This window comes from Leptonotus elevatus, chromosome 9 (assembly GCF_054856555.1).
Source record: "Leptonotus elevatus isolate MCC_2025b chromosome 9, RoL_Lele_1.0, whole genome shotgun sequence".
Taxonomy (NCBI): Eukaryota; Metazoa; Chordata; class Actinopteri; order Syngnathiformes; family Syngnathidae; genus Leptonotus; species Leptonotus elevatus.
The window spans coordinates 26232603-26260446 of record NC_141247.1 but is presented as its reverse complement, the minus strand read 5'-3'; the positions used below and the strand labels follow the sequence as shown (position 1 = coordinate 26260446).

Sequence of the window (27844 nt, the reverse complement as noted above, 5' to 3'; positions counted from 1 at the left end):
ATGAAATTCACATGGACTTCTTGGTACAAAGGCGGGTGGCCGGCAGCATTTTGGGTGAAAATGCCGCAGAGTGGCAACGTAAGATGGCCGCCAGTGGCCTCGCTTCTCACGGCAACTAGCAAGCAGCATCGTTAGCTTAAAAAAGGATTTCTAGTTACCCGAGCAACAGTGATGTCATTTTCAGTAGCAAGCAGCAAAATGGCCGCTGCCCGCAGATGGTTCAAAATGGCTGCATGACGCCGCGCCAATCATGTTGTCGGCCGTCAATCATGTTGTCGTTGGCTGTCAATCATGTCGGTCTGCCGTCAATCATGTCCTTACTGACCAGGAAGCGGCGCCGGGCCACCACTGACTTTTATTGAAATAGAAAACCAAAAGGACAAAGTGGAAAAGTTGAGCAAATGAAAGCGGTCGCTATGACGACGGCCGTGCGCGTGCGCGCACGTCACAGTCCCAGCAGCGTTCTGGCTTCCTGACTTTGCTGCTGCAGAGTTTCGCTGGCGTAACGTTGCAGCAGCTCCATCTTCTTCCGACGGACCAGAGCCTCCTCCACCTGACGCACGCACACGCAATCAATCAATCGATGCTAAGACACACAAGTGGTGTGTACAGTGTGTGTGTGTGTGTGTGTGTGTGTCCACATCACCTCTTTCTGCGAGGGAACGGGCACGTGTGCGAAGAAGGCCACGCCCCCCTCGTCTTCCTCCACATTTTCTTGAGCCTGCTCGTCCTCGTCGGCCTGCAGGGGGCGTCAGTGATGTAGCAATTGTCGTGTGAGCAGTTTGGAGCTCACTGTGTGTGCGTGTGCGTGCGCGTGCGCTTTAAACTGACCTGCAGGTTGGCGAGCGAGTAGATGCTGGGCTCGTCGTCGGCTTCCTCTTGTGAGATTTTTTGGTCTCCTGACGGAAAACATTCGCGGTCTGTCCTCCATTTGTGCACCGCCTCACACACTGCTACACTCGCGCACGCACGCACACGCATTCAACGTAAGTGGAGTTTTCAGACTTGATTGCAATATTTGGTAGAACAAAACATGAAAACTGATCAATCTGCCAATTTAACAACAAAACAAATCAATAAAATCAACAGTTGTCTTTTGAAGGCAAGCTGAACTTTGGACTGTTTTGTAACACTTTAGTATTTGTTGAACATGACAAGAGATTTATTTTTGTTGTTATTATCTTTTGTGTGAATGTGAAAAAAATAACAATAAAAAGCAGATGTGAAGTTTGTCGATAGCAAATGTTTGAATTGACTGGATGTGCGTGTGTGCGCGCATGCGTGTGCGTGTCGGTGAAGCGCGCGTCACCTCGCTTCTCGTGCTGCATCTCGAGCGGGACGAGGACGCCGTCGTCTTCGTCTCGGTAGCCGTAATACTCGGCGTCCACGTCCTTCATCAGCTCGCCGCGAGTCTTGCGCAGGTCGGGGGCGGCTGGCCGTCGGCAACACACGCACACACATCAAATTGAGCATTTGGCGGGAGGTCACGTGACCTGCCGACAAACGCTGTTAGCGTGTTAGCATGCACGCACTTACGCTCTTTCTCAAAGAGTTCCCGGACCCCGGGCAGATCTCTGGCCGCCCCAAAGTATTTGTAGCCCCGATTGCCGGGAACCTCGCGACCCTCGTGGTCCAGCATTCGGGGCCCGAAACGCTGAAACACGCACGCGCACACAAAAGGCACGACAAATGATTGACAGCGATGACATTTGCCGACGGCGGCGCGCGAGCCGACCGGCCGACCGACCTTGTAGTCGGAGCCTCCCAGTTCCCGTATGCGATATTCCCAGTGGCGTTTCTCCCTCAGCAGTTTGTTGATCTCGTCGTTCATATCTCGAATCTTGAACTCGCCCAGACCGGCTGCGCTCGCGCACGCACGCACGCACGCACGCACGCACGCAGAGAGGCGGGTCAGGCAAGCGGACAGACGGCTTGCCGCCGCTGGGGCTTCTACTCACCATTTTGGATCTGGGCCACTTTTTTGGAAATCTCACTGATGATCTGAAAGACGCACGCACACACATTTTCTTAAGTTGCCAGCCAACGGCGTGCCGGCAGCGAGCGAGCGAGCGAGCGACACCGACCTGTCTCCTCCACTTCTCAGCTTTGGGAAGATCGTTGCACTCGGACGCCAGGAACGGTCGCCGCTCCTGCGCACACGCGCACACAATGAGGCAAAAAGAAGCAAATAGTCAAAGAGGTCAAGCGCAGACGAACCTTGACTTTTCCTTCGTCCAGCTGAGCTTGCCGGAAGCGAGCCAACGCCGTCCTGAGAAACAACAAGACGAGCGGCACGTTTGGACGTCTTCATCATTCGGGACGACGACATGAGACAAAACAATCCGCGAGGACAGACGCACATCTTGGATATTTCTTTGGAACGGCAAACCATCTCCCTAATCCCGCCCCCAACAAAATGGAAAGGGTGGCGGTCATCACCGCCAGCGAGCATGCGGTTTTGTGCGCTCCTCCAGCTGTGCACATCTGCCGCAGGAAAGCGCAAGCGAGGCGGAGGGAGAGCGCATCGTCCACGGCGCACGCCGTCAGCAGCGGGGCGCCCCAAGGATGCGTCTCATCTCCGCTGCTCTTCTCGCTACACGCAAACGGCGGGCAAACTTCACAGGTCGCCAAACGGGCCAGATGGCGACACGCTGAAGACTGCAAAGATGGCGGACTTCAGCAAACTTGTGTCAGGCCTCGAGATCTTCAACTTCCTGGGAAGCCATTTTGGAGGACTTGCACGCTGCAGGAACCGAGAGAAGGGCAGGACCCTCCGCATCCGGGTCAGCACCTCTTCCAGCACCCTCCACTTGACTCGTAATTCCATCGTGACGTGATTATGGTTATCGATTGCTGCGGCTTTGTCACTCTGCATAATTTGCAGTATATTGATCAGTATAACGGCCCTCGTTGAAATTGGAGAATTCCGGTCCCCGCCAGCACGGTCGCAAGACGAGTGCTCGGACATCAATCGACGAATCGATCTCTGTGCTTGCAACTTCGGTCGTAGGATTTTGTTTGCCGGAGTAGGCGAGTGGCTCCGAATGGTGGTCGGACGCAAATTCCTTGTTGAGACCAGTTGGCCAATCAAGATGATTGTGATTCTGACAACACATCCGTCCTGCGCGTGCTTTTGTCTTTGCTACATTGTGGGGCCCATACACGCGTGTTTTTCCAGGTTTAACTACCATTGTGGGGACCCACTTGAAATTGCGGGGACATTTTGGTGGTCCCCACAAGCTCGGACCTCTTTTTGAGGGTCAAGACCTGCTTTTAGAGATTTAGGTTTGAATTGGGTTAGGTTGGGGTTCGGGGAGGGGAGGGGCTAGGAAATGCATCATGCCAATGAGATGTCCCCAGATGATTCAAAGACAAGTGTGTGTGTGTGTGTGTGTGTGTGTGTGTGTGTGTGTGTGTGTGTGTGTGTGTGTGTGTGTGTGTGTGTGTACTCACATGGCTTTTTCAGCATTTCGAGCCTGTGAAAGAAATGCACAAAGATTTCAAATGTGTCAAGCAAGCAAGTTACAGATGACCACCAATGTTTTCATTTGCTGAAATTCAAAGCGCTCATTTGTGTCCACGGAATCCAAATGGTTGACATGATTGGACGCTGGTGGAAGCTAACAGACGCGATCCATTTGCTTCCCAAGATATTCATGACGAATATCTGGATCAACACATTCGACGCATCACTCAGTGAAGACTTCGGCTCAATATTTAAATGGGGGGGGGGGGGGCGGGGCTACACAACTTAAAATCATCGCTCGTAGTCCATAGAGTCGCTCGATTGCCAAGAACGCGATGCTAGCTGGTTAGCTTCAGACTTCTAAATATTTGTACTATTTAAACATTGAAATGTTAATAAGCAGAGTAGAGATTGGATAAAGTTCTTACCATCACCGCTGTAGACCTTTGGAGGCTAACGAAGAGCTAATTCGGAAAGTTATTTTCTTCTGGAAAGAAGCTTGTGCTCGCCCAAAACGTCCGAAGCACGCCGGCAAAAAAAATGAAAAACAGGAAGTGCCGAGCGCACAACTTCCGCTACTTGTGGACTCATGACGTCATTCAGACGCGATAAGGAAACAAATGTTACAAGAAAATAGTTTCTCGTTTTATTTTTAGGGTTATCATATACATTTGTAATTGCAGTTACGTGATATTGAACTGGAATGTCTGTGTATATATTTTGTATTTATTTTTGTCATGTTGTTGCACTGACAGGATTTTTGTCGATTTGTATTTTGTCAATTTAAACAATTTTTTACATGAAAGCAGTCCGACAACCCTCCTTCACTTTATTGCCACCTTCAACAACAAATGACCACAAAAATAACATTTGCTCAACCTCAGCCTAAAATCACATTTTTAATGACATTTAACAGCAGAAAAAAAGCACCTCGGACATTGAATTTCAATGCTTTCCTGTGTCTTTTTTTTAACGGAATAATTTCAATTCCAGAGAATTCTTTTGAGAAGCACAAAAAGATAACTGAAAGAGAAAATAAAATGACTTAATTTAGAAACACATTAGTCGCCATTTTCCTCGTGAATTCTTCACACATTTTCAAAGTCTCTTGTTTACAAGCTATCAATATACTATTTTGAATGTGTTTTAATTTGGGGGTGGGGGGGGGGGCAGACAATTACTCGAAAAATTATTCTGGGGGGAAAAAAGTTTTCTCCAAGTGAAAACTCGCTTCTCAAGTTCTCGCTTAATATGTGAGGATAGAAAGAAGAAAAACGGAGTCCAACACTCTTGATCAAATTCAGCCCAAAAATATTCCAAACAATCAAAGAACATTCTGAAAAGCGGATTTCTACAATGAAAGTGCAGACACGCAAGCGTACCTAATGTTTCGTCCTTGCTTGCACTTTCTTGGCAGTAGGCAAAGCAGCTTCAAGTCGCATTAGCGCCACCTGCTGGTTTTGGCTCCCAACGCAAGTCAACCAACGTGAAGCACGAATCGATTGCTTGCGGCAGCGTCCAGCGATGAGGGTCAGAAGCGCACGCTCGCGCCTTCACAACCAATCAATCAATCAATCAATCAATCAATCAATAATGCGCCGAGCGTATGTGGGGAAAGTCAAGTCAAGGCGCTGGTCCTTATCTGGAGGCGCCACAGCACTTGTCGATGTTGTCCATGTGATGAGCGAGGGCCGCCCGCCGCCCGAAATGTCCCCGCGGATGTCGAGAGCCGGCTAAGCCTCGTGGTCGACGGTGCACTCCTTGGCCAGGTGGCCGATCTCGCCGCACCTGGCGTGCGCACACACAGCCCCGATCCATCAGCACGTTTTGCATTCACGCTCACTTTTGGAGCGCGGGTGTCAAACTCCAGGCCCGGGGGCTCTGACCTCATTGAGCAAGCGGCCCCGTGTTGCCGTGGCGACGCACCCACCTGTAGCATTTGACCTCGTGGCAGCACTTCTGGATGTGCCCCGAGCCGCCGCACGAGTAGCACTTCTGCTCGCGCGCGTGCTTGCATTCTCGCGCCATGTGACCCGCCTCGCCGCAGTTGTAGCACAGCGGCTGGCGCTCCTTCTTGGGCTCCTGGCACTCGCGCGAGATGTGACCCGCGCGGCCGCAGTTGTAACACGCTGCGAACACCACAAGCAGCCACCGCGACGTCAGCTTTTGGACACAATCGGAATGCGTGTGCGTGTGCGTGCATCAGAGGTGGCAAATCCAGGTCCAGAAAGTCGGTAGCGGCCGTGGCTCCAGCAGCCGGAAGGGCGGCTGTCGCATCCCCGCTCTCCCCAGAGTCATGTGCCGTTGTTTCCTTGGGCAAGGCACTTGACACACACTGGTGTATGGAAGGTGCCAATGTTTGCCGGTGGTGGGAGGGGCCGTAGGCGCACACTGGCAGCCGCGCTTCCTTCCGGCAGCCTGCTGTGGCTACTTAAGTCACTTAACGCCACCGCAGTGTGAACGTGTGAGCGCACGAATAATGCACCCGCTGCGAAGCGTCTTTGAGCGTTCAAAAAAGCGCTCTATAAATCAAACGCATTATTAAAAGTCAAAACCCTGCCACCGTTTGGCTGTGACCTCAGGTGCTAGCTAGCTAGTTTACCTGCTAGGGACTTAGCGAGCTAGCTAGCTAGCATCAGGGGCTAAAGCCAAACTGTGGCAGGAGCTTTCATTTTCTGGACCTGGATTTGCCACCTCTGGCGTGCACCCTTACCGTCCTCGGCCCTCTCGCAGTCCCGGGTCACATGTCCTCGCTCCCCGCAGCGGTAGCAGAAGACGTCTGCAAGAAGCCGAAGGCGTCAAAATTCACAATTTCAACTTCCAAGTCATTTCAGGATGTCCAATTTGACTGACAGGAAGTTGACGTCCATTGAGCGCAACGGAGACAAGACGTCAGCGGCAGATCGGTGACTTTGAACGTCGGCTTTTCTAACAGACGCAAGTTCAGGACGGACGAACGTCAAGTGGAAATCTTTGCAATCGTTCTTGATTGCAATCAAACGATGTTCGTTGTTGTCGCCACAAACGGTCAACAGTCGCTCAAATGTTTTAACTTCCGTCGCATCAAAACGTTTGCGTGTTTACAATTTGAGTTTCGTGTTCATAAACCAAAAAACACACTTTTACTGCACTTTACTATAATGTCGTCTTATGTACATAAAGTCCTGCATGACATATTCTATACATGCATGATCTGATGAGCAGAAGAACATGGCCGACATTTATTTGTTTGCTGGCACATCACACGATGAAGCGAAAGAAAGAAAAGTGAGCAGGAGCGAACCTTCGTTTCTTTTCAGAGGCACAACTCGGTGGCCGTTCTGCTTTGAACACGGTGCGAGCCCAATCATCTTTTCTGCATTCGTGTACACAAACTATGACCTCAACCTCTAAGCAAGGTGACAAGCCGGCACTCGCCCGCGGCACTCGCCCGCGACACTCGATCCCGACACTCGCCCCCGACACTCGCCCCCGACACTCGATCCCGACACTCGCCCCCGACACTCGATCCCGACACTCGCCCCCGACACTCGCCCCCGACACTCGATCCCGACACTCGCCCCCGACACTCGATCCCGACACTCGCCCCCGACACTCGCCCCCGACACTCGATCCCGACACTCGCCCCCGACACTCGACCCCGACACTCGCCCGCGACACTCGCCCCCGACACTCGAACCCGACACTCGATCCCGACACTCCCCTAATCTGGATCGTTGTCTGAAAAGCTGCAATGATGGCAGCAATTGGATGGCGCCGTCTGCTGGCGTCTTTTTGTCATTACGGCGGCTTACAAACATCAACGTTGACAGACGCGCCAGACGAGACGCTCTTCCGCCGCCACTAAATAAATAAAGGTCAAACGCAGAAACACGGCGCTACAACTCGAAGACGCAGACGAGACGTCGCCACGACAAGAAGAGGCGAAGGCACGTGACCTTTCGGCCTGGGTCGTCCCCTGGCCCCCCGGTGTCCCCTCGCCGCGTCGGGACAGTTCTTGATCCAGTGTCCCGCTCGTCCGCAGCCGAAGCACTCCACGCCGCTCATGTCCTCGTCGTCCTCGTCCTTTTGGTCCCGCCGCGCCAACAAGACCTAACGCACCCGTCACAGACATGAAAAGGAGCATCATGGCGTCATAAACAACGTCAGGACGCGCATCGCTCCGACGTCATCACGCACGTGCTTCAAAGACACAAATGGTCACGTCAAAAGGGATTCTTCTATCGTGGACCTCGAACCAGTGTTCCTCAAGCGTCCCCTGGTCATCGGGTGTCGGGGACGAGGGAACCATTCCCAACGGAGCGACTGCGTTGGGGCGCGTTGGTGCCTTGAGATTCGAGTGGCCTCTTTAAATGATCACTTCTCCAACATTCCTAGAAAATCACAACGGGCCAGTGATCATTTGAAAATGGAAACACTTGACGAGATTGTTAGAAATCACATGTTGCATATAATATTTATGTTTACTCAATACTATGACAAGTCATTAACATGGTCAGTATCGACACATAAGTGAATATCATTATTTCTTCTTTCCAAAGTGTCTGAAATTGAAAAGGTTGCGAAATCTGACGTCCTTGTGTTGTTGTAATGCGCAACTCCAGCGTAGGGGGCGACAGAAGCTACGCAAGCAGCTCTGAAGCGTGAACAAATGCATCATTTGCATTTGCAACGTCCTCATTTTGTTGCAAAACTATTTCTCCCATCTTGCTTTGCAGCAAAGAAAACTCCCAACAACATTTTATCCGAACAAAAACCGACCGCGTATTATGGAAGGAGAACAAGCAGAACGCAATCATAGAGTCAATAATCAATCAATGTATTTCCAAATGTAAATATGTGCACGCGGTGCATTTTGCCACCGACGTTTCCCAACCGCTCCGCCTCCTGCTGCGGCGGCCCGCCTCTCCTCGGAAAAGCGGGCCGCCGCTTAGCATGTTAGCAGGCTAGCCAGGTGCTAATAAAGGCGGGATTGAGCGGTACCGAAGCGCCGAGCGTGTCCACTCACCTCGCAGCCAAAGTGCCCAAATGGCGTCCACAATGTGGGCGTCACAATGTGGGCGTCACAATGTGGGCGTCCACAATGTGGGCGTCCACAATGTGGGCGTCCACAATGTGGGCGTCCACAATGTGGGCGTCCACAATGTGACCGCCCACTTGAGCGGGCTGTTTTGTTGCGCTTGATGCTGTCGGCTTTTCTTAAACGCACCACAGCGGATGCCTTCAAGCGCTGTAGGAAATGGCGCCACTTTATGGATTGCTCGATTTCATGAACAAATCATGACGTCATATAACGCATGCCCGCTGACAGGGTTCACACGTCATTGGGAATGCAATTGACAATACAAGTAAACAAGTATCGACGGCAATTCATGAAGTTCAAACAGGCAAAAGACAAACGCGGCAAATTGACAATTCCGAACATTTCTGATATTTCCGCATGTCGGCAATCCTGGTCGCGGAGAGTCGCACTCACCTGTGTTGGAGGAAGGAAACACGCATGCCGGACCGGGGTTGCTCACACACCAAACTGCAAATTGTCTCGCTTTAGCGGCCGTGAGTCGACCCGTGACGAGGACCCAAAACAGGCAGGTGACATTTCGTCCCATTTGAAAATCATCCTCGCAGATCGAACGATAACGATCCAAAGTCCAAACGCTTTTCAACGACTACAAAAGCTTCCTTTCCCCAACTTGACCATCATGTCGACTTGTCAATAGAAGGTAGGGATGAGCGAGGACCGATACCAGCCTTACTTAAGGTATCAATACTCGTGATGGTGGACGATTCCCTCGAGTGGCCGTTTTACAATCAGGAAGGAGGAATTTGAAACGCGAGGAACAGAAAATCGACATTCATCGGATGCCATTTTAAAGCTGCAAAATAGACCCCCCCCCCCCCAAAAAAAAATCTTTACATTTGACCATTTATGACCGAAATGTCTTCTAATTAGTAGATGACCGCCTGCAAACCTCGGGCCAATAATTTTCAGACTGGATTCGGGTTCCAATTTGCAGATGTGACGTCATGTGCGCATTGTGTGTGTAAAGATTGCATTTTTCATCAACAGGCGGCAGTAGCGGTTTGAAATGGAATATTCTACGTTCAGTAGATTTTAAAAATACTCTAAAATGATCTGTCATTTTCTTGTGGGGGGGGGGGCTTTCTGTACTAGTGGTATCAGTAAGTGGTATCGGTGACTACTCAAGAGTCTGAAAAAAGGTGGCATCGAACCACTGCCGTCAATAGTAAGCCCGCAATAAGTGAACATTTGCAAACTAGAAATAAGAAATTGAAATGAAACCTCGCCATGTTTTGATTGCGTTGACTTTTCTTCTTTGGTTCATTTGATTTCATATCATCTTTTAATGGCGTGCGGCGGGTCGTCTGCCGTTGGACCCGCTTGGGTCCAAAGGTGACGGCGTCAGGTGTGGTTTTTGTTGTCTTTTTGGAGCAAGTTGACGGTGGAGCGATTGTTACGACACTCGGCGAGATACGAAAGCGGCCAAAGGTCTCGAGACGAGCGTCAAGACCGCGACGGGTCGGACGAGCGCTGACTCGCAAAGCAGGAAGTGGGCGTGGCGACAGCGCGCTCATTTTGTCCCCTTTTTTAACAGCGCTCAACATCGAAGAGGTGCAAGTTCAGGAAAAACAGGTGCGTTGATTTTGTCTGCCATTTTGGGGGCGAGAGCTCGTCGTTTCATTTGTTGACTGATTGGCCAACTTTGGTTAGTGGCTGCAAGCAACAATTATTTCAATAAGCAATTTGTTGATGCTCTATTCAATTGATTGATAAAGTGAATGGGGAAGGGGTGAGGGGGGGGTGGGGGGCGTGAGGGGGGGGTCCATTTCCATCCCTTAGCTGAGAACCAGATGATTCGATTTGACTGCAAAAACATGGATTATGACATGACAAAAATGGGAGATTTACTGTTGCGAGGCTGACATTTTGAGGGTTGGGACAATTTGGACAAGATGCGGGACGTCCTCAGCAACACAAAGCAACCGCCGCATAAGACTCGGTCCGCTCGAAGGCGCAACACGTCGGCGTGGTCGTCTCCTCGGCATGCGCCGCAGAAGCCAAAGATCTTTCATTGGTGTTTATCGTCGTCGTCGTTGATGTCAATTGTCAGGGTTTGACACCTTCAGCACTTTTCTGACTGTTTTTGTTGTCTATCCTCTTTATTTCCTCGTGTTACTGATGGACAGACAACTGAAGTTCCCTTGCAGGGATTGATAAAGTATCTTCCTATCAGGGGTGTGACTTGCCTAATGCCTGGCGATTCGATTCGTGTCACGATTCGATTCAATACCGATTAATCCAGATACGAATCTACAAATTGATTATTGCGATTTTTTTTTTAACTCAAATTTGGAAAATACTAATCAGTAAACTTGTACATGTACACTGAAAGATTTGTATGAAAATGTATTTATCTGAAAATTCAGGTTGCACTGAAATAAAATATGAAGGCTTAATGTTCCATTAATCTAACATTCTTCCAGGATTAATGTGTAAATCCTAATCCTAAGTAAGACGTTTTGTTGAATATTCCCATTTAAAAAATGGATGCTTAAAAATCGATTCGGCCGCATGTTGAACCGATTCGAGAATTGCACGCTCTAATATCGCGATAAATTGCCAAATCGATTTTTTCTAACACCCCTACTATCTACCTATGATTAATTGCTCATCAAAATATATTTTTTGTTTTTTCCCAAGTTCTTTAGCAGTCCGCTTTCCAACTTTTTGCAAGTAAAATGCCAGCAAGCGTAAATGCGCATTTGTCACCCAGCGGCCATGTTGCGAGGCGGCGTGCACGTGGGCCGGCGGCGCTTACTATGGCAGACTGCGCCGGCGCTTGCCGGCAGACGCCATCGGCCGGCAGGTGGCGGGAGGAGCGGCAAATACGCGACGGCACCGGAAGTCCACGCGGCGCACTTGAACGCAACAGACATCAACAACATTCTCAAGGTAGGTCGGAAGGAGTGAACAAATGAAAAGGAAGAAGAGAGGATGGGAGGGAAGTTAACAGAAAGGAAGGATGGCTGGAAAAGAATATAAAGAAGGAGAACAAGTAAATAAGGAAGGAAGGAACGAGTAGCAAAGAAGGTTTGACGCGTGAAAGGAGGAAGGCCGGATGTAGCAAAAGTTGTCGAAGGAGGCAAGGGTGCACGCACGCGGCACATCAGCGAACGTCCGCCGCCGCCGCCGCCGCCGTCCTAACCGTGAATGTTCCCGCGCAGGCCAACGAGCACAGCCGGGTCCTGGCGCGAGGCCCCGCCTCCCACGGCGCGCTGGCCTTCCACAGCAACATGCTGGCGTCCAACCAGCCGGGCGAGGACTGCCGCAGCAGCGCCACCTGCCTGTGGGAGCGCGGCGGCGTCCTGTTCGGCGTCTTCGACGGTCACGGCGGTCCGGCGTGCGCGCGCGCCGTCAGCCGCCGTCTCTTTTACTACATCGCCGTGGCCACGCTGCCCCTGGCCGCGCTGGCCGAGTTGGAGCGGGCCGTGGCCGAGGGTCGCGCCGTGCCCCCCCTGCTGGAGTGGCTCAAGCACCCCCGGGACCACCGCGGGCCCGACGGCGGGCCCGACGGCGGGCCCGACGGCGGGCCCGACGGCGGGCGCGCCGCCTTCCAAAGTCTGCGCAACTACTGGCAGGAGAGGCTGGATGCGGACGACGACGACGACGATGACGATGACGATGACGACATCGGCCGGCAGGTGAGAACGCTCAACGCTGCAGATAGAAAAAAAAAAGGAAAAAAAGACCAAGTTGATCCATTTCACGTTTTGGTCTTAAATAAATCAAAGTTACGACAAGCAGCGGCGCTTCTGTAACCTTTCACCTGTGGCGGCAGCAGGGAGTACACTTTGAAGCGTTTGATGCTGTTGTCATAGCAACCGCAAGCTACAAGACGCCTGTCAACGTTTGTACGCTTTTTGGCTGCTGGTTTTCTCACCTTCAATCTCGCACGAGTTACGCCATGTGCCGCACCTGCGCGCGAATGTTTACGTCCGACTCCCGGCGCCACCGCCGTGTTGTGACGTCATGACGCCGCTCCTCTCTGATTGGTTGCAGGACGACAGCAGGATGAGTCGCGCGCTGCAGAAGGCGTTCCGTCGCCTGGACTGCGACCTGTCGGTGGAGGCTCAGACGCACGCGTCAACGCACGCGCGCGCTCACAGGTCCGTCTTCCCAAACCGCTCGCTCGACGAGATCCGACTTGGAAACGGAACCTGAAAGGCGGACCGAGTAAGGCGGGGTGGAGGGAAGGAAGAGAGCGATGGCAAGGAGGAAGTAAACCTTGAAATGACGGAAGGAGGATGGGCGAGCACCGGTACCGATACCTTATTTCAAGGTATCGGTACTCACGGTGGCAGTTGATACCTCTTGTGGCCATCTGATCTATCTGTCATTGTTTTGGGGGCTGAAATGTTACGTATGCGACGGGTGTGAAAAAAAAGGGCCAACAAACAAGCCGAGAAGGAAGCAAGGAAAGATGGCGGAAGCAAACATGAGCCGCAACTCGTCAGTTGACGTTGCATTCAACTTTCTTTCTTTGTCCAGCTGCATTCGCCCATCTTTAGTTTTTGTACAGGTGCTGGTGCCAGAAATGGAAAATCCTCAAAAAGTTGAATCACTTCCGTAATTCCGTTCAAAAAGTCAAAGTTAGTCTACGAAAGTTTGACTTTTTGAACGGAACTACGGAAATGATTCGACTTTTTGAGGATTTTCCATTTTTTGGACCAGCACCTGCCTGTAACTCACGCTTGTGTGCTTTGGTCCTTCCCATGTTCAATTGGGCTCACCAAGTTCTATCCCCACCGCGTTGATCTTCACTTGCCGGGGTTGAGGAGACGACGACAGAAAGTCACATGACATTTGGGGACATCTGGTTTTGGGCCGTGAAAATGAAGAGCCATTTTTTGCAGACTTTTTATTTTGTACGGTTTTCGGCAAATGACAGATTTCATTCTCGCTCGTGATATCGATGACCAAGATATGTTGTCCACATCTTTGTTGACGACAAGAAGATATCGACGCCGTGCGTGTGTCGGGACTTACACTTAACACTTGCTTGAAATTTGCCGGCAACTTGACTTGCTTCTTTTTTCTCTTTCTGCGGTTTGAAAGGAATCGAATGAAAAAGAAGTGATTTGCCTCACCGGGTTTTCCGCAGAGGCCGGTCTGCGGCCGGGGAGTCGCACGGGTCCTCGCCCCTGCGGGTGGCGCTGTCCGGCTGCACGGCGTGCGTGGCGCACGTGCGCGACGGCGTCCTGCACGTGGCCAACCTGGGGGACAGCCGGGCCGTCCTGGGCGTCCAGGAAGCGGACGGCCGCTGGACGGCGGCGGGCCTGACCAGCGACCACAACGCCGACAACCCGGACGAGCTGCGAAGGGTCCTGGGGGCCCACCCGCGGTCCGAGCGCCGCACGGCGGTGCGCCACCGTCGCCTGCTGGGCCTGCTGCTGCCGTTCCGCGCCTTCGGGGACGTCCGCTTCAAGTGGAGTCCGGAGACGCTCGCTCGGCTGTACGAGAGGCGGCCCGACCTCCGCGAGGGGGCCCGCGCCCTCCCGCCGCCGCACCACTACTTGACCCCGCCTTACCTCAGCGCCGAGCCGGAGGTCACGCACCGCCGCATCTTGCCCTCCGACAAGTTTGTGGTTCTGGCCAGCGACGGTCTTTGGGAGCTGATGCACCGCCACACCGCCGTGCAGAGGCTGGCAGAACACCTCAAAGGTAACGCCGGTGCCGGTGCCGGCACTGCTGTGGACGAATGTGGGGCGTGGCCATCTTCCGTTGCCGCTCTTCCTGCCAACTTGTGTTATTTTGTGATGGGTGCGAGTTTGACGCCGGGACCCCGGCATGCGGTCAGTCTTGAAAGCCTCGCAAAGACCGACCTGAGTTTGCGTCCGCCATTCAGGGATGTCAGTATCGTCAGTATCGTCAATCGGAACTCATTAAGTTTACGTTTGAGTGCGTTTTTGTTGTTGTGATGAAGTCGAGCCCAAAATGTTCTTTCCAATATGGATCCACGTCAAGGCCATTTTGCTGCTTGCTGAGATGGATAAAAATGGCCGCTTAACTTAGACTCCACAAACACAATAATAATGTTGTATTTACAACACGTTTGGCTTGACTTCCCCTTTTTTTAGAGAAATGTCAATTCTTTGCGATGAAACGTCCACGTCGCGCTTCTTCCAGACTTTTGCCACCCACGGCGGCCTTTTTGGCCGTAGAGACCAACTTTGAGGATTCAATGCAGTCAAGCTTAGCGAGTGCTGAGACAAGATAGTGAGTTAGGAGCGAGACAGGTGAGCACGTACGAGCGCGTCAGGCGAGCGCGTACGAGCGAGACAGGCGAGCGCGTACGAGCGAGACAGGTGAGCGCGTACGAGCGAGACAGGTGAGCGCGTACGAGCGAGACAGGTGAGCGCGTACGAGCGAGACAGGTGAGCGCGTACGAGCGAGACAGGTGAGCGCGTACGAGCGAGACAGGTGAGCGCGTACGAGCGAGACAGGTGAGCGCGTACGAGCGAGACAGGTGAGCACGTACGAGCGAGACAGGTGAGCACGTGCGAGCGAGACAGGTGAGCACGTGCGAGCGAGTCAGGTGAGCACGTGCGAGCGAGTCAGGTGAGCACGTGCGAGCGAGTCAGGTGAGCACGTGCGAGCGAGTCAGGTGAGCACGTGCGAGCGAGTCAGGTGAGCACGTGCGAGCGAGTCAGGTGAGCACGTGCGAGCGAGTCAGGTGAGCACGTGCGAGCGAGTCAGGTGAGCACGTGCGAGCGAGTCAGGTGAGCACGTGCGAGCGAGTCAGGTGAGCACGTGCGAGCGAGTCAGGTGAGCACGTGCGAGCGAGACAGGTGAGCACGTGCGAGCGAGACAGGTGAGCACGTGCGAGCGAGACAGGTGAGCACGTGCGAGCGAGACAGGTGAGCACGTACGAGCGAGACAGGTGAGCACGTACGAGCGAGACAGGTGAGCACGTACGAGCACGTACGAGCGAGTCAGGTGAGCACGTGCGAGCGAGTCAGGTGAGCACGTGCGAGCGAGTCAGGTGAGCACGTACGAGCGAGTCAGGTGAGCACGTACGAGCGAGTCAGGTGAGCACGTACGAGCGAGTCAGGTGAGCACGTACGAGCGAGTCAGGTGAGCACGTGCGAGCGAGACAGGTGAGCACGTGCGAGCGAGACAGGTGAGCACGTGCGAGCGAGACAGGTGAGCACGTACGAGCGAGACAGGTGAGCACGTACGAGCGAGACAGGTGAGCACGTACGAGCACGTACGAGCGAGTCAGGTGAGCACGTACGAGCGAGTCAGGTGAGCACGTGCGAGCGAGTCAGGTGAGCACGTGCGAGCGAGTCAGGTGAGCACGTGCGAGCGAGACAGGTGAGCACGTGTGAGCGAGACAGGTGAGCACGTACGAGCGCGACAGGTGAGCACGCTGAAAGGCGGGACGGCGCATACCTACAAGCTGCTCTTGCGTCCTCCAGGCCTTCGGGAGCAGAAGCGTCGCATCCCGAGCGCGGGCACGACCCTGGCCGACCTACGACGCCTGCTCCTGGAGAGGAAAGGTCGGGCGCGCTCGGTCCCGGAGGACGACAACGCGGCCACCCACCTTCTGCGGCACGCCCTGGGGGATGACGGCTACGGGGGCGTGGCCTCATCGCACCTCTCCAAGATGCTCGGTCTGCCCCCGGCGGTGGCCAGGAGGTACCGCGACGACATCGCCATCACCGTCATACACCTCAACGAACCCCACCTGTGACCTTTCACCTCAACGAACCCCACCTGTGACCTTTCAACTTGCCACACAAACAAGGGACCGCGTACACGCCACTATGTGCGTGTTTGTTATGTGATGTAAAAAAAGAAAGAAATAAAGACACTCGTTATGACTTGAAAATAAAGTTTAATCAAGGATTTTATTAGAAAACCAAGACGAATGTTTGACGTTGTCGGTCGGGCCTCCTCGCAGCTCACAGAGCTCACTCATTGTACAGCACGGGCCGGCGCTGGATGGAGGCCACGCCCTCGACATTTTCAACACGACAGGAAGTCCAACAGGAAGTAGCTTACTGAACGATCCGAAAACAAGTTATCAAAACGGGCCGAGCGCTTGCGGAGTCATCGGCGCGGGGGCGGGGCCAGCAGCTGCGTGGCGGTGGCGGCGTCCGGGAACAGGTTGTGGTAGGTGGGAAGCGGTACGTACGCCGCCTTGATCATCTTGCCTGCGAACACGCGCACGAGGTCATGCTGGAAGTGCAGAGGTCGAGGGGCGGGAACAGCCTCATTGCTGTGCTGCTCCCGCGACCACATCTGGCGGAATAACGTTCCTTTCCCACTAAACTGCCCGGACGTGACATCCGATTGTTTTGCCGTTGCTCAGCTCACTTTTCTCATCCTTCGGCCGTTTACCGACAATCGAGTTCGGGGCTAAGAAAGCGGCCCAAAGGGATTGCGTCACTCCCTCCGATTGACATGTCCGAAAAATCGGTTTAATATTCCACAATATGCTCATCGTGGACAGATTAAATATTTGATGCTCATGTTTCACTGCTTATTACACTGGGGAACAATTTAAACAATTGTGTTGATTAAAACTAAAACTGCAGTCAGTTTTCTAGCATGTCAATTTATATGATATTTAATAAGCAGAATTTCCTTGTGCGATGTCGCTTCCGCTCAAGTGTGGCTGCAATTCGTCCGTGTCTCAAACACCCTCGTTTCATTCGGGCTTTTGCTATCGACAAATGTCGCAAACTCACCCGCAAAGTATCGTCCGTGAAGAGCGCTGACGGCCGCCATGGCGGCGGGGATGGACGGACACTTGACGTACACGTTGCCCTGGAACCCACAAGCAGAATTGAGCCTGCGCGCACGCGCAAGTCAAAGTTCAAGTGCCAGTCGTACCTCCGCTGAGTTCTTGTCCACGTAGATGTGAACGACGCCGCCATGTTTGTTGCACTCCTCGATGACATCATGCTGGATGTCCACCTCCCAGCCAGGATGGTCCTCACTGACACGTGCAAAGGGTGCGCGCTAAACATTAGCACTGTTGGACAGTAGAAAAGTGTGTGTGTGCGTGTGCGTGTGTGCGTGCGTGTGTTGCGCGCACCTGCTGGGGTTGAACATATTGGAGAGCTGAAAGCAATGCGTGGCCAAAGGCTGAGAGGGGAGGTTGAGTGCCGGGGGGTTCATGTTGAGGTTCATGGATGGATTCATGGCAGCTGCAAATCAATCAAGCAATCAAGTACACGACGGGTTAGCGATGCCAGCTAACGTCTCAAGGGCGAGTCGCTCCGCCAACCTCACCCGAGACAGCGGCCATGGCGCCGATGGCGATGGCGCCGCTCATCTGCAGCGCTTGCTGGGCAGCGGGAGGAATCTGCAGGCCTGTACCTGAACGCCACACCCGCAACACAGACGTCTCATTGCAGCTCTTAAAACTCTTGACATTGACAAAATGCTTATCAGACCGGCAGGACGTTCATTTTTTAACGGCCAGTAGAGTAATCGTGCCCAACGTGGATGAATTGCAGCGGAATCCCGCATAATCATGGCTTGGCACCTTCCAATTTGCATATTGGCGGATTATCTTTCCCAATAATGTATTTCAATGGTCGCCAATTATACATCGATTTTTGCGGGCGGGTTCACCGGATCCTGTTTAATTCTTGAATGTTCTTCCCATGCCCACAAAAATGGTGGCCGCTGGTCACGTTGCTAATGAATAAAATACAAGTAATAATGACTTCCCAGAAAAAGTGTTACTTTGAGCCGGCGGGGGGTTGCGAGATCCAAACGTTCTTGCCGCTGCCTGAAATTGCGGCAAGACAACCCGCGCATTAAAAGACGACCGGTCACGCGGACTCACCCTCGGCGAGGCGGGCCATCAGCTGCAGCCGCCCGGTGGTGCCCAAGTCGATGCCGGTGCGCTCCAGCTCGTCGCTATCGAGCAGCGAGGCGGCGGACCCGTCGCTCCGCTCGGTCACGTGACCCACTTTCATGGGCCGACCCGCCAGCTCAAAGCCGTTGAGCTGCTCCAGAGCTTTCTTGGCGCACTCCGCATCTGCAAACTGAAACATTCCACAACAGCGTGAGACAAAAGCATGAAAATGGACGCCAACGGAATGTGATGAACACGACTCACTGTGATGAAGCCGTATCCTTTGGAACGACCCGTCTCGCTGTCCATCATCAGCTGGATGCCTTCGATCTGACCGCCAAAAAATGAGCGCGTCAGCCACCGCAAGTGGCGTCGGTTGCTCGAAAGTGTCTCACCCTCCCAAAGGGCTCAAAGATTCCTCTCAGCATCTCCTCCGTGATGTTGAAGTGCAGCGAGCCGATGTAGAGCCTCATGGGTCCCGACGAGCCTTTCTGAAGGTTGTTGGCGGCGGCGGCGGCGGCGGCTGCTCGGTTCTTCTCGGCCTGGACACGCAAATCGCAGCGCGGTTAACGCTCGCCGACAAGTCGTGGCTCGCGAGTTACAAATTCGCCAGTTTGAGTTTGTACGGTGGGAGCAGTCAGGTTTAGCCTGGGTCGTTAGGTAAGTTACGGGGCGGGTCGGATGCATGTGGATGTTTTTGGCTGTATTAAAAAGCTCAAGCGAGACCTGCGGAATCCCCCCCCAAAAAAATGTCAGCCTCGACACGGCAGAGGACGACTTGAGATGACGTCATGAAAGGGGCGCGGCAGTCACACGGGGAGAGGCGGGGTTTTAGCCAGCCAGGCGTCCAGGTGAGAAAAATAATAATAATAAAAAAAAAAATGACATCACCATATATGCGCCTAGAGTCTTTATATTTATATTTATAGTATAATTTATCATTGAAAAAAAAGTGAGTGAAATAGATATTGCTCCATCTTGTGACGGGTTTATTTGAATGCACTTAACAGCGGAAGGCTTGCATTTTACCTGCGAGGCCTGCACAATGATGGGAACTCCCAGCAGCCTTTGCCCCGTCAGGCCGATGGCGAGAGGAACGGAGCTGGCCTCCACAAACTCGATGTAAGCGATGCCCTTTGAGCGACGCGAGTTCCTGTCCGAGATCATCCTCACGTCTCGAACCTGCGCACGGGCACGCGGCGGCGGTCAGCGAGCGGCTGCCGACGGGATGGAGCGCGGCGGCGACGGCGGCGGCGGCGGCACGTTACCTTCCCCACGGCAGAGAAGAAGTCCTCGAGGTCTCGAGGGCGAATGCGGGCAGCCAGTTGCATGCAGAAGACGGTCCTGGCGTCTCGCTCCTCGGGAGTCAAGTTGTCAATCAGAGGTCTTGGCCGGACAAAAAGAGGAAACGTAGCAATAAGCCGAGCACAACCTCCGACGTGCTATCAAGCGTCTCATTTCTGTTTGTCGAGACGTACTTGTTGGGACTCTTCTCCCTCCTGATGGGACTCTTCTCTCTTCTGATTGGACTTTTCTCCCTCCTTATCGGACTCCTGCTCCTCGACCGCTTGCGCCTGTGCACGCGCGCACGTGACAACAAGTTGCTGTTGGTTTTTCTTGCATATACAATTTGTGCCTCATTTAAGTCTCTGTACTCTTGTGGCCGTTTTACAATCAGGAACAAGAAATTAGGCGAAATTAGTGGTCCTGGTACTCGGTATCAGTATTTGTGACTACTCGAGACTACTTGTGAGCCCAGACATGACATAACAAATGCATTCCATGAACACGAGCAGCAAACCCGTTCACTCGCAGTCTCTTGAGACATCTTGAGACATCTTGAGACATCTTGAGACTACGGCCTGCATTTACAGCAAGTGTACTTCCCATCAATCCATCACGTAAAGCACAGCGCGGAGTTCCCGGCGAGTCAATAGAGGAGCAGTTAGCTCGCAGGCTAACAACAGCCAAACAAAACAGCTGCTCATTTCCGATGTCAAGCACAAGCCGCCAGCGAGAGGTTCAACCACTTGAAACGGGGTTGCTGATAATGTTGATGGGATGAGCCTTTTTTTCTTTCAACATTTCAGCTACATTGAATTTTTGGAAAACTTGATTTACTGTAGTAAATATGTTTATGCTTTCATTAGAGCTGTCAAGATTAATCACTTAATAAAAAAGGCCTTTTTAATCAACATTCCCCCCCCCCGCCAAATTTGAAGAGCACCAGCAGTTATGTGTTAATTCTTTTGACATTTAATGTTGTGAGGACGTTTTCATAATTTTTTGCACACGCTCATCCTCCTCTTTTTCTAATCAGTTAATTACTTGCATCATTTAAAATGGAAATAAATGACCCGAGTACTTTGACATGAACAAACATTCATTACATGCTTTACTTTGATGCATGAAATGATGTTTATTGCTCAAACAACCTGCGCTTCCTTAATGCGATCATTTTTTGTGATGAATTAATCAATCAATTAATGATTTAACAGCACTAGTTTTCATGTAACTTTATAAAACATGCTGCTGAGCTCCCGGCACTTTTTGTTTGAATTTTAAAACTAAGGTGTCTATTTTTGACGTTAGAAAAACATGTTGCCGATCAAAAAGTTCCTTGAAGAAACATGTGCTTAAACGCATTTCAAGGAGGTTGATTTGAAATTGCGATGGCAGTTTTTTCAGCTACTCACGCCTTGTGGTAGTCTCTGTAGCGCCCTCCCCTCTCACGACTGCGCCGCCGCTCTTTGCTGCGACTGCGCCGCTTCTCTCGACTGCGCTTGCGCTCGCGGCTCCTCTTCCTTTCTCGACTTTTGCTGCGCTTCCTGTCGCGACTGCGGCTGCGCTTCTTCCTGCTAGAGCGGCGGCCAATCACAAGGCGGCAGCGAGGACCGCTGTTACTGGCGAGACCATCGGCCGGGACATCGCAGCGCACGCCCGACAGAAGAGACGACAAGACGCACGGAAGAGAGAGAACATGCAGACAGACGGACAAAAAAAGCTGCTTGAGCAGACAGACAGACAAAAGTTGAAAGGACAGGCAACGGGCCACCAGCAAGCAAGCGGACAGACAGACTGATGAGAGGCAAAATGCACACAGATACGACACAAAGATTGGGACTGCCAAGCCCACCTTTATTTCTCCCACTAAAGCTTTGGAAAACATTTTCCCGGCATTGACCTGCTAACGTGGCAACAGGCAGATTGAGAATTGTGATTGACTCAAGGAAGTTCTCCACAATATCAATCTGGGACTCCCCCACAGAGTTGTTTGGGACATTCCGTACAAAACATCGAGCTGATTGGACGATGACGCCCAATTCACACCGACTGCGGAACGGACGCGGTGCCTTTTCCGTATGGCCGCCGCAAGGAATAGAAAGTATTTGAGTCTGCGCGTCAATTCACACCAGCTGCAGTGCGGTGCGGGACGCGGAAGGTTTCCGCAAGCGTTCTATTTTTTCCGGGCGCCGCATGCGGATTTTCATGAAGCTGAAGAAATGATACGAGCCGTAATGGAATATGCGGTGGATTTCAAAATAAAACCATTTGCGAACTCATTTTATGGGGTTGGGGTGAAGCTAGCTAAACTACATAGCATGACATGAGTGGGACATTTAAGACAAAAAACGAGCTCAGAATAAATAATAAACATGACAAAATAACACTATTATATAATAATTAATAACACCCAAAACAAAACGTACCTACTCATGGTAGAAGTCCCAGAAATAATCTCCAAAAGCATATTGATGTGACAACAGGCAAGCGTGGCTATTGTTTACCAATAGGACTCGAAATACACGGTTGTTATTGCGTGAACCCCCGCCCGCCAGATGTGGCGCCCGCCAGATTTCTGGACACGGACAGCTCACGCAACGCGCGATGTGAATTGCAGTCCGTGCGGATGCCGTACGGAAAAAGCACCGCGTGGGTTCCGCAGTCAGTGCGAATTGGGCATGAGGCAACTTGTGCACGCCTACCAAACTTGACCAATCACAGCGACGATGTGACGGATGTGAATGTTATCGCAGGAAGAAAAAAATACATAAAAAAGCCCGAATATCTTTACCAGCAGAGTTTCTCGCTGTTCTTCAAAAATTCATCTTAAGAGTAATTCTGCAAGAACAGATCATTAATTGCAGCGTCCATGCATTCGTCCACGTTAGGTTTGTTTGTTTCCCACGACCTCTGCGCTTCTTGTTTGGGTCACAGGGACGTATCCCGCCCCCAAACACAATGTTGTTTCGAGATTGGTCCAAATCCCCAGTGGTTCAGATTGGTGAAAATCAGGGGGCTCGGGACGAGACGGATTCTCAGGAGTTTGTGAAATCACAAATATCGCGAGAATTCCGCTTGCAGTGCAAGCTTATTAACCTGCATCAACTCCCGCTGAAATAATGGACATGTCTTTATTTGTATGCATATAGATTGTGTAAACGGGTTCAATTTTGTGTTTTTAATTTTTGCTGTGACTTATTCATTAAAAAAAAAACATTTATTTTCATGATGTTGAGCAATAAACTCAAGTTAATTTCTCTCAAAACAAAGTGAAAATGTTTCGACTGGTTTGCTCAAGACGCGAGTTGCCATTTTGAAAAATAGTCGCCAGAGGTGTGGAAAAAGTTGTCAACAGCACGAGCGCTGCTGTGATGTTCATTTCACTTGTCAACAGAGGGCGATATTGGCCAACATGGAGTAATATTAATACTTGTGGATATTTTTCCCTTGGGTGATTTCTCTGTCAGGGCACCGCGGTGCCTGATTGCAGGTGGACCGACTGCTCCGGTTACCTTACAAGATGTTTCGCCTCACATCTGAGAAGGCTTCATCAGTTTCTTCAAATCTTTTCAAAAACAATTATCCTTCCAATAATCGAGTAATAGAATAATGGAGTAACCTGATGAGTAAAATGGTCAAGAGGATGTTTTGACGACACGGGTCACATTACACAAGTGCTGGAAATGTCTGTGCGGATGTCGTAACATGGCGTCGCAAAGCTTCGTTCGAGGCAACGCATTTAGTCTCAACCTATTTTTGAGGTCGAGTGATCCCACTTAAGTCAACTTTTGTTCCCCAGGCTTAATTCCTGCCAAAAAAAAAAAAACCAAACATAAAATTGGGTTTTGTTCCCCTTTCGTCACGAAAATGGATGAGGGGCTCGCCCCCTGACAGGAAAACAGGCTAGACAGGACAGGACAGGACAGGACAGGACAGGACAGGACAGGACAAGATGGCCGGCAGAAGTGTAGAGTGACGGCGGCGGGTACCTCTTGGCCTGTTCGTCCCCGCCATTGGGGCTGGCCGCCTTGTCGTCCTAGCAGGGTCGACAGAGAAGAGCGTGAGGAGGCAGACGCGACATTGGGGAGTCGGCGGGGAAGGGGGTGGGTGGGGGGGCAAAAGAGAATATGGAGAGTGAGTGAGTGACATTCAAACAGACTTTTTATGTGCTGGGGGAGGGGGTCAGAGCTGAGGCAGGCGGCCGACTCGAGCGGGAGGGACTCTTCTTCCTCTGTGGGTGCTGCGCTGGGACGCCTCTCAAGGGCCCTGCAGCACACAGGAGTCTCGCGTCAAGTCAACTCTCAAGCGGGCAACGTCTTCCGTCCTTGCACGCTACTATGGCGGGCTCCTCCGCACCTCAGCCACAACCAGGAGCGCCGTCCACGCCTGATGCGTCGCCACAGACACCACGCTGTCGAACCCCTTCATTTCTTGAAGACTCAAGGCGGTCGGTCAAAGGCGCCGCCCCAACCTATCACGTGACCTTTTGCAGTAAAGATGACGTTTGCGAGTACCGTGCGTTGTTGCCGAGCTGTTCCGATACACAGCAGTTGCCCTGCCTATTTGGGGCGGGGCTTGGCCGGCTCTGGTACTTGGCGCTTCATTTCTGAAAATAGCCCCAGATGCCACAAGATGGCACCAAAGCTCTGTGGCTGATACTAATTCCGAAGGCCATGATGTCACCAAACTCTGGACACGCCCACAGTCAGAAGGGAAGAATTGGATCGACAATTAAAGTGTAACGTTTGGCCGTTTCTCAGCGACAATTCTGAACCAGGGCAAGATGACAAAATTGTCAAGGAAAAGGCGGAGCTTGCGCCGTTCTCCATTCTCACCAGGCTCGCTAAGCAATGCGTACATGTGCAATCTTCTAAACACTTTGTTGGACGCTTAGCAAGGCCAGAAAAGTCCCAAAAGTCGCATTCATGATAACATCACAGCAAGCATGCGTCACGCTGCCTTCCAGCACTTTTATGAACCTCTTGGTTCTCAAAGTACACACCTGCCTTGTTCCATCATCTTTTTTGCCCCAAACAACGAGAAGGTTCTACAATGAATGACAAGACTCGCCTCATGCATTCAAAAGTTCGTCAAGATACTCTTCCCGACTGCTGCGCCTCGTTAGAAAAGTCCATGTGCTATGATGTAGTCGCATGCATTGTCTAAACACACAACTATTCGATTTTGGAATTGCGCAACGTCATACAATCTGATGTATGTGTAGTAAAGATGCGCCCTTTGCGTTCATTGCTTATTTGTTTTGTGACGCTCCATTGCTTCTGCAAACATTCGTTATGCGCACCAGGAACGTCAAGAGCTTGCCGACCGGCCTGTTGTGATCGCTTTCGAGTGCCAGTGACAGCAAGACCAGCGTTCCAAGACGGTCTCCATCTCGCCAATGCTGACGCCCCGAGGGATCTTACAGCTCGCTTGAAAACGCGAAACATTTATACAATCGGATCAAGTGCATCATATAAGATTGATTTATTAGGGCTTTTATTGAGGCGTGTATTACATTCGTCGTAAACCACCTTCGTTGAACCAAGCAACCTATTTTTCATGTACTTTCTGCGTGTGAAATATGGGCTTGTTTATTGAGCAGAATGAAAATGGCGACAATGACAGACATCTCATTTGACTCTGCCACTGCAGACAGACAGCAAAGTATGTGCAATTATGTGCTGCATTCCTATTTGTTGAACTGCATTTTTTTGACAGAGCTCGAGTCCATCCATCCATTTTCTTAACCGCTTCGCCCTCACAAGGGTCACTGGAGCCTATCCCAGCTGGCTTCGGCCAGTAGGCGGGGTACACCCTGAACTGGTTGCCAGCCAATCCAGTTTCTATTTGTATTTCTATCCACGATATTTTACTGTTCAATGCGCGAATGTTCAATTTTGTCAAGAATTGAAAGATAATTGCACTTTTACTTGAATTATTTTTGTTCTAACGTCATCACGAGATCACCAGCATTTAAAAACACCACCGCCATCATCGTTGATCATGATAGTGTCTTGAAAAATATATCGTACAGAAAAAAATTGTTGATATGCTGGAACACAGTCAAGCAAGAGTGCTGCGTTTTCCTGGGAATTTCCAAAAAGGCAACAACTGGAAAGCCGATTTGGCCGTGGCACAAAACAAACCCCCTCCAAGAAGGACAGCAACAACAACAAAAAAGAAGGAAAGGTGGTGGTGTGTGACGGGCGGTGAAAACGGAGCCGTTTTGACGTGCCGACTCAACAGAAACGCTCCTATTTTGGATGCCGCGTCTTTTCGGACGGGGCCGACCGGCGAGTGTTTGTGAGGAGCAGCGGACGGCGGACAGAAAAAGACGCTCACCTTCTTGTAAGGGGCCTCCAGCATCGCCTCGATGTCCAGGTCGTCCGCCATGTTGCTGCACACACACACGCACAGCATTTCAAATCAGTATTTGGTATTTCAATTCGAAAATAGACATAAGGAGGTGATAATACAAACACGTTCAATTTCTCTACTGGGCCCCCCAAAAAATGTCGGCTTGCCGTCAGCTGCAGTGCAAGTTAAGCGCTGCGCTGACTTTGGGTTTCAAGGCTAACAGGCAAAGAACTCCGAACACTTTTTGTTTTTGTTCAAGTGGGAGATGAACATCTCAGTTCTACTGGAAATTTGGAAATGTTTATTTACTGTTGAAAACTTTCGGGGGTTACTTATTTGTTGAAGTTTTCATTGAACTTTCTACGACATGCTGCTGAATCTGGGAGCTCTCTGCACTTTTTGTTACAAAGGGACTGGTGTGCCGACGAGCTAATAAAACGCTGGGGGGGGGTAAGCCTGAAAGTGTTGATACTATTTTTTTAATTTGCGGCTTATTCTATGTTTTACTTCACATGAATATGGGCTCCAAATATCAGTTATTGACCTCCTTGACGACTAATAATCTGTATCGGTCGTCAGAAAACACATTGAGCCCTCTACTAGAAATGCCACAAGATGATAAGATAGCATGCTTCATGCTTTTCTATTACACAATGCTACGGCCACAAAAGCGCCTCTATGGTGAGGCTGGTTATGCCGATAGCAACCCATGTTGGATGGCAAAACAAAATGTGAACTTGGTGAAAAGATACAGAAGGGTGTGAGGCGAGACAGGAACCACGCCCAGTGCATGACTCGCTCCAGCAATTGACCAATCACAGCCGCTCACGGCAAAATAGCGCTAGCAGGACCGTTGCCGGTCACGGCAAAATAGCCACCGCTTTTATATACGTACAGTATACACAGTATATAAAATAAGGATTGGGCTTGAACACTTAACCAGCACACGGCTGAAGAGTTCAACAATTAAAAGGACAAACTCCGCTAATGGGCGAATTCGCAGGGTTTCACTGTCATGACATTTCTTTTCATCCCAAAGGGGAAAATACATTTGATGCACGAATAAACGGCGTCACTTGAACGACTTCAACTCGTGAGACAAGGTAGCTCGGTATCGTCGAAGCGCCATTTTAGGCGCATTTTCGTCCTAAAATGGCGCTGAAATGTGTTTTTGAGCAAACGGGCACAGTCAAGCTCGTGTGGATTTTGGCTGGCTTGCTGCCGAGTCGACGTAGCTTAACGAGCAGTTCGGTTGACCACGTTCGCGTCTTTTCAGGTGAGTCCCGTCGCTCTTTTGGCCTTCTGCGCGCTTCAACTTTGGCGAGGCCTCCACGAAGCGGCCAGCTAGCCGTTAGCTCCCGACGCTAACTAGCAACACGCCCGCGTGTAGCGCACATTCCCGCACCTGGGCAAAATAGTTGCGAAGACAGGTCGGCTTTTACCTCGTCACTCAGCTTGTCGTCGGCCGCTACGGCAGCAAAAAAGTGTCAAATGTCGCCAAGGTTGACTTGATCCGCGCCTCCGTTTTCCGCGCGACGTAACTTCTTGCACTTGAAATGGAAATGGCGCGACAAGTTCTCGCGAGACTAGATAATCGACGCGACATCACGAGGTCAGCTTGAAATTGCGTTGTTTCTTTTAAGTGAACAATTATACAAGATACGTACAAAAACTGTGGCTTTTGTTAAATATAAATGTGTCGGGTTCATTTCAAAATAAATAATAGAAAAAGAAAATGTGTCGTGCCAAGCTAAACGTTTTCTGGAACGTATGTACTGTATTCGGGCCTCATGACTATTGTCCTCGTCTGTTTTTGTTTTGGTGGCGAATAAAGAAAATC

The 27844-nt window shown here is 51.2% G+C and overlaps 4 protein-coding genes across 9 annotated transcripts; 1 reads left to right on the top strand and 3 right to left on the bottom strand.

Moving 5' to 3' along the window:
- Window positions 1-321: 321 nt before the first annotated feature.
- Window positions 322-4027, bottom strand: isy1 (ISY1 spliceosome associated protein). Its single transcript, XM_086085102.1, has 11 exons — window positions 3895-4027; window positions 3454-3476; window positions 2218-2269; window positions 2085-2150; window positions 1959-2001; window positions 1748-1860; window positions 1537-1654; window positions 1310-1432; window positions 832-953; window positions 647-739; window positions 322-553 (listed from the first exon to the last, which is right to left on the bottom strand). The coding sequence occupies exons 1-11, from the start codon at window positions 3895-3897 to the stop codon at window positions 446-448; spliced, it is 864 nt and encodes a 287-aa protein (XP_085941228.1). The 5' UTR covers window positions 3898-4027; the 3' UTR covers window positions 322-445.
- Window positions 4028-4248: 221 nt separating this feature from the next.
- On the bottom strand, window positions 4249-12265 carry cnbpb (CCHC-type zinc finger, nucleic acid binding protein b). 3 transcript variants are annotated; one of them, XM_086084290.1, is made up of 6 exons: window positions 11695-12265; window positions 7646-7839; window positions 7405-7558; window positions 6180-6245; window positions 5397-5595; window positions 4249-5254 (listed from the first exon to the last, which is right to left on the bottom strand). In XM_086084290.1, the coding sequence occupies exons 3-6, from the start codon at window positions 7511-7513 to the stop codon at window positions 5200-5202; spliced, it is 429 nt and encodes a 142-aa protein (XP_085940416.1). In that variant the 5' UTR covers window positions 7514-7558; window positions 7646-7839; window positions 11695-12265; the 3' UTR covers window positions 4249-5199. The 3 variants fall into 3 exon arrangements, with proteins under 3 accessions (XP_085940416.1, XP_085940417.1, XP_085940415.1); XM_086084291.1 differs by lacking the exon at window positions 11695-12265 and adding an exon at window positions 8943-9348; XM_086084289.1 differs by lacking the exon at window positions 11695-12265 and adding an exon at window positions 8475-8576.
- LOC147169016 (pyruvate dehydrogenase [acetyl-transferring]-phosphatase 1, mitochondrial-like) lies at window positions 11268-16378 on the top strand. Its single transcript, XM_086084298.1, has 5 exons — window positions 11268-11441; window positions 11714-12190; window positions 12549-12655; window positions 13651-14210; window positions 15968-16378. The coding sequence occupies exons 1-5, from the start codon at window positions 11268-11270 to the stop codon at window positions 16240-16242; spliced, it is 1593 nt and encodes a 530-aa protein (XP_085940424.1). The 3' UTR covers window positions 16243-16378.
- LOC147169015 (RNA-binding protein 39-like) lies at window positions 16367-27586 on the bottom strand. 4 transcript variants are annotated; one of them, XM_086084285.1, is made up of 15 exons: window positions 27447-27586; window positions 25990-26044; window positions 23637-23683; window positions 21060-21266; window positions 19842-19937; window positions 19632-19749; window positions 19393-19545; window positions 18759-18905; window positions 18628-18693; window positions 18352-18553; window positions 17790-17876; window positions 17593-17704; window positions 17388-17493; window positions 17243-17321; window positions 16367-16705 (listed from the first exon to the last, which is right to left on the bottom strand). In XM_086084285.1, the coding sequence occupies exons 2-15, from the start codon at window positions 26038-26040 to the stop codon at window positions 16602-16604; spliced, it is 1575 nt and encodes a 524-aa protein (XP_085940411.1). In that variant the 5' UTR covers window positions 26041-26044; window positions 27447-27586; the 3' UTR covers window positions 16367-16601. The 4 variants fall into 4 exon arrangements, with proteins under 4 accessions (XP_085940411.1, XP_085940412.1, XP_085940413.1 ...); XM_086084286.1 differs by having other exon boundaries at window positions 21060-21260; XM_086084287.1 differs by having other exon boundaries at window positions 21060-21221.
- Window positions 27587-27844: the final 258 nt, after the last annotated feature.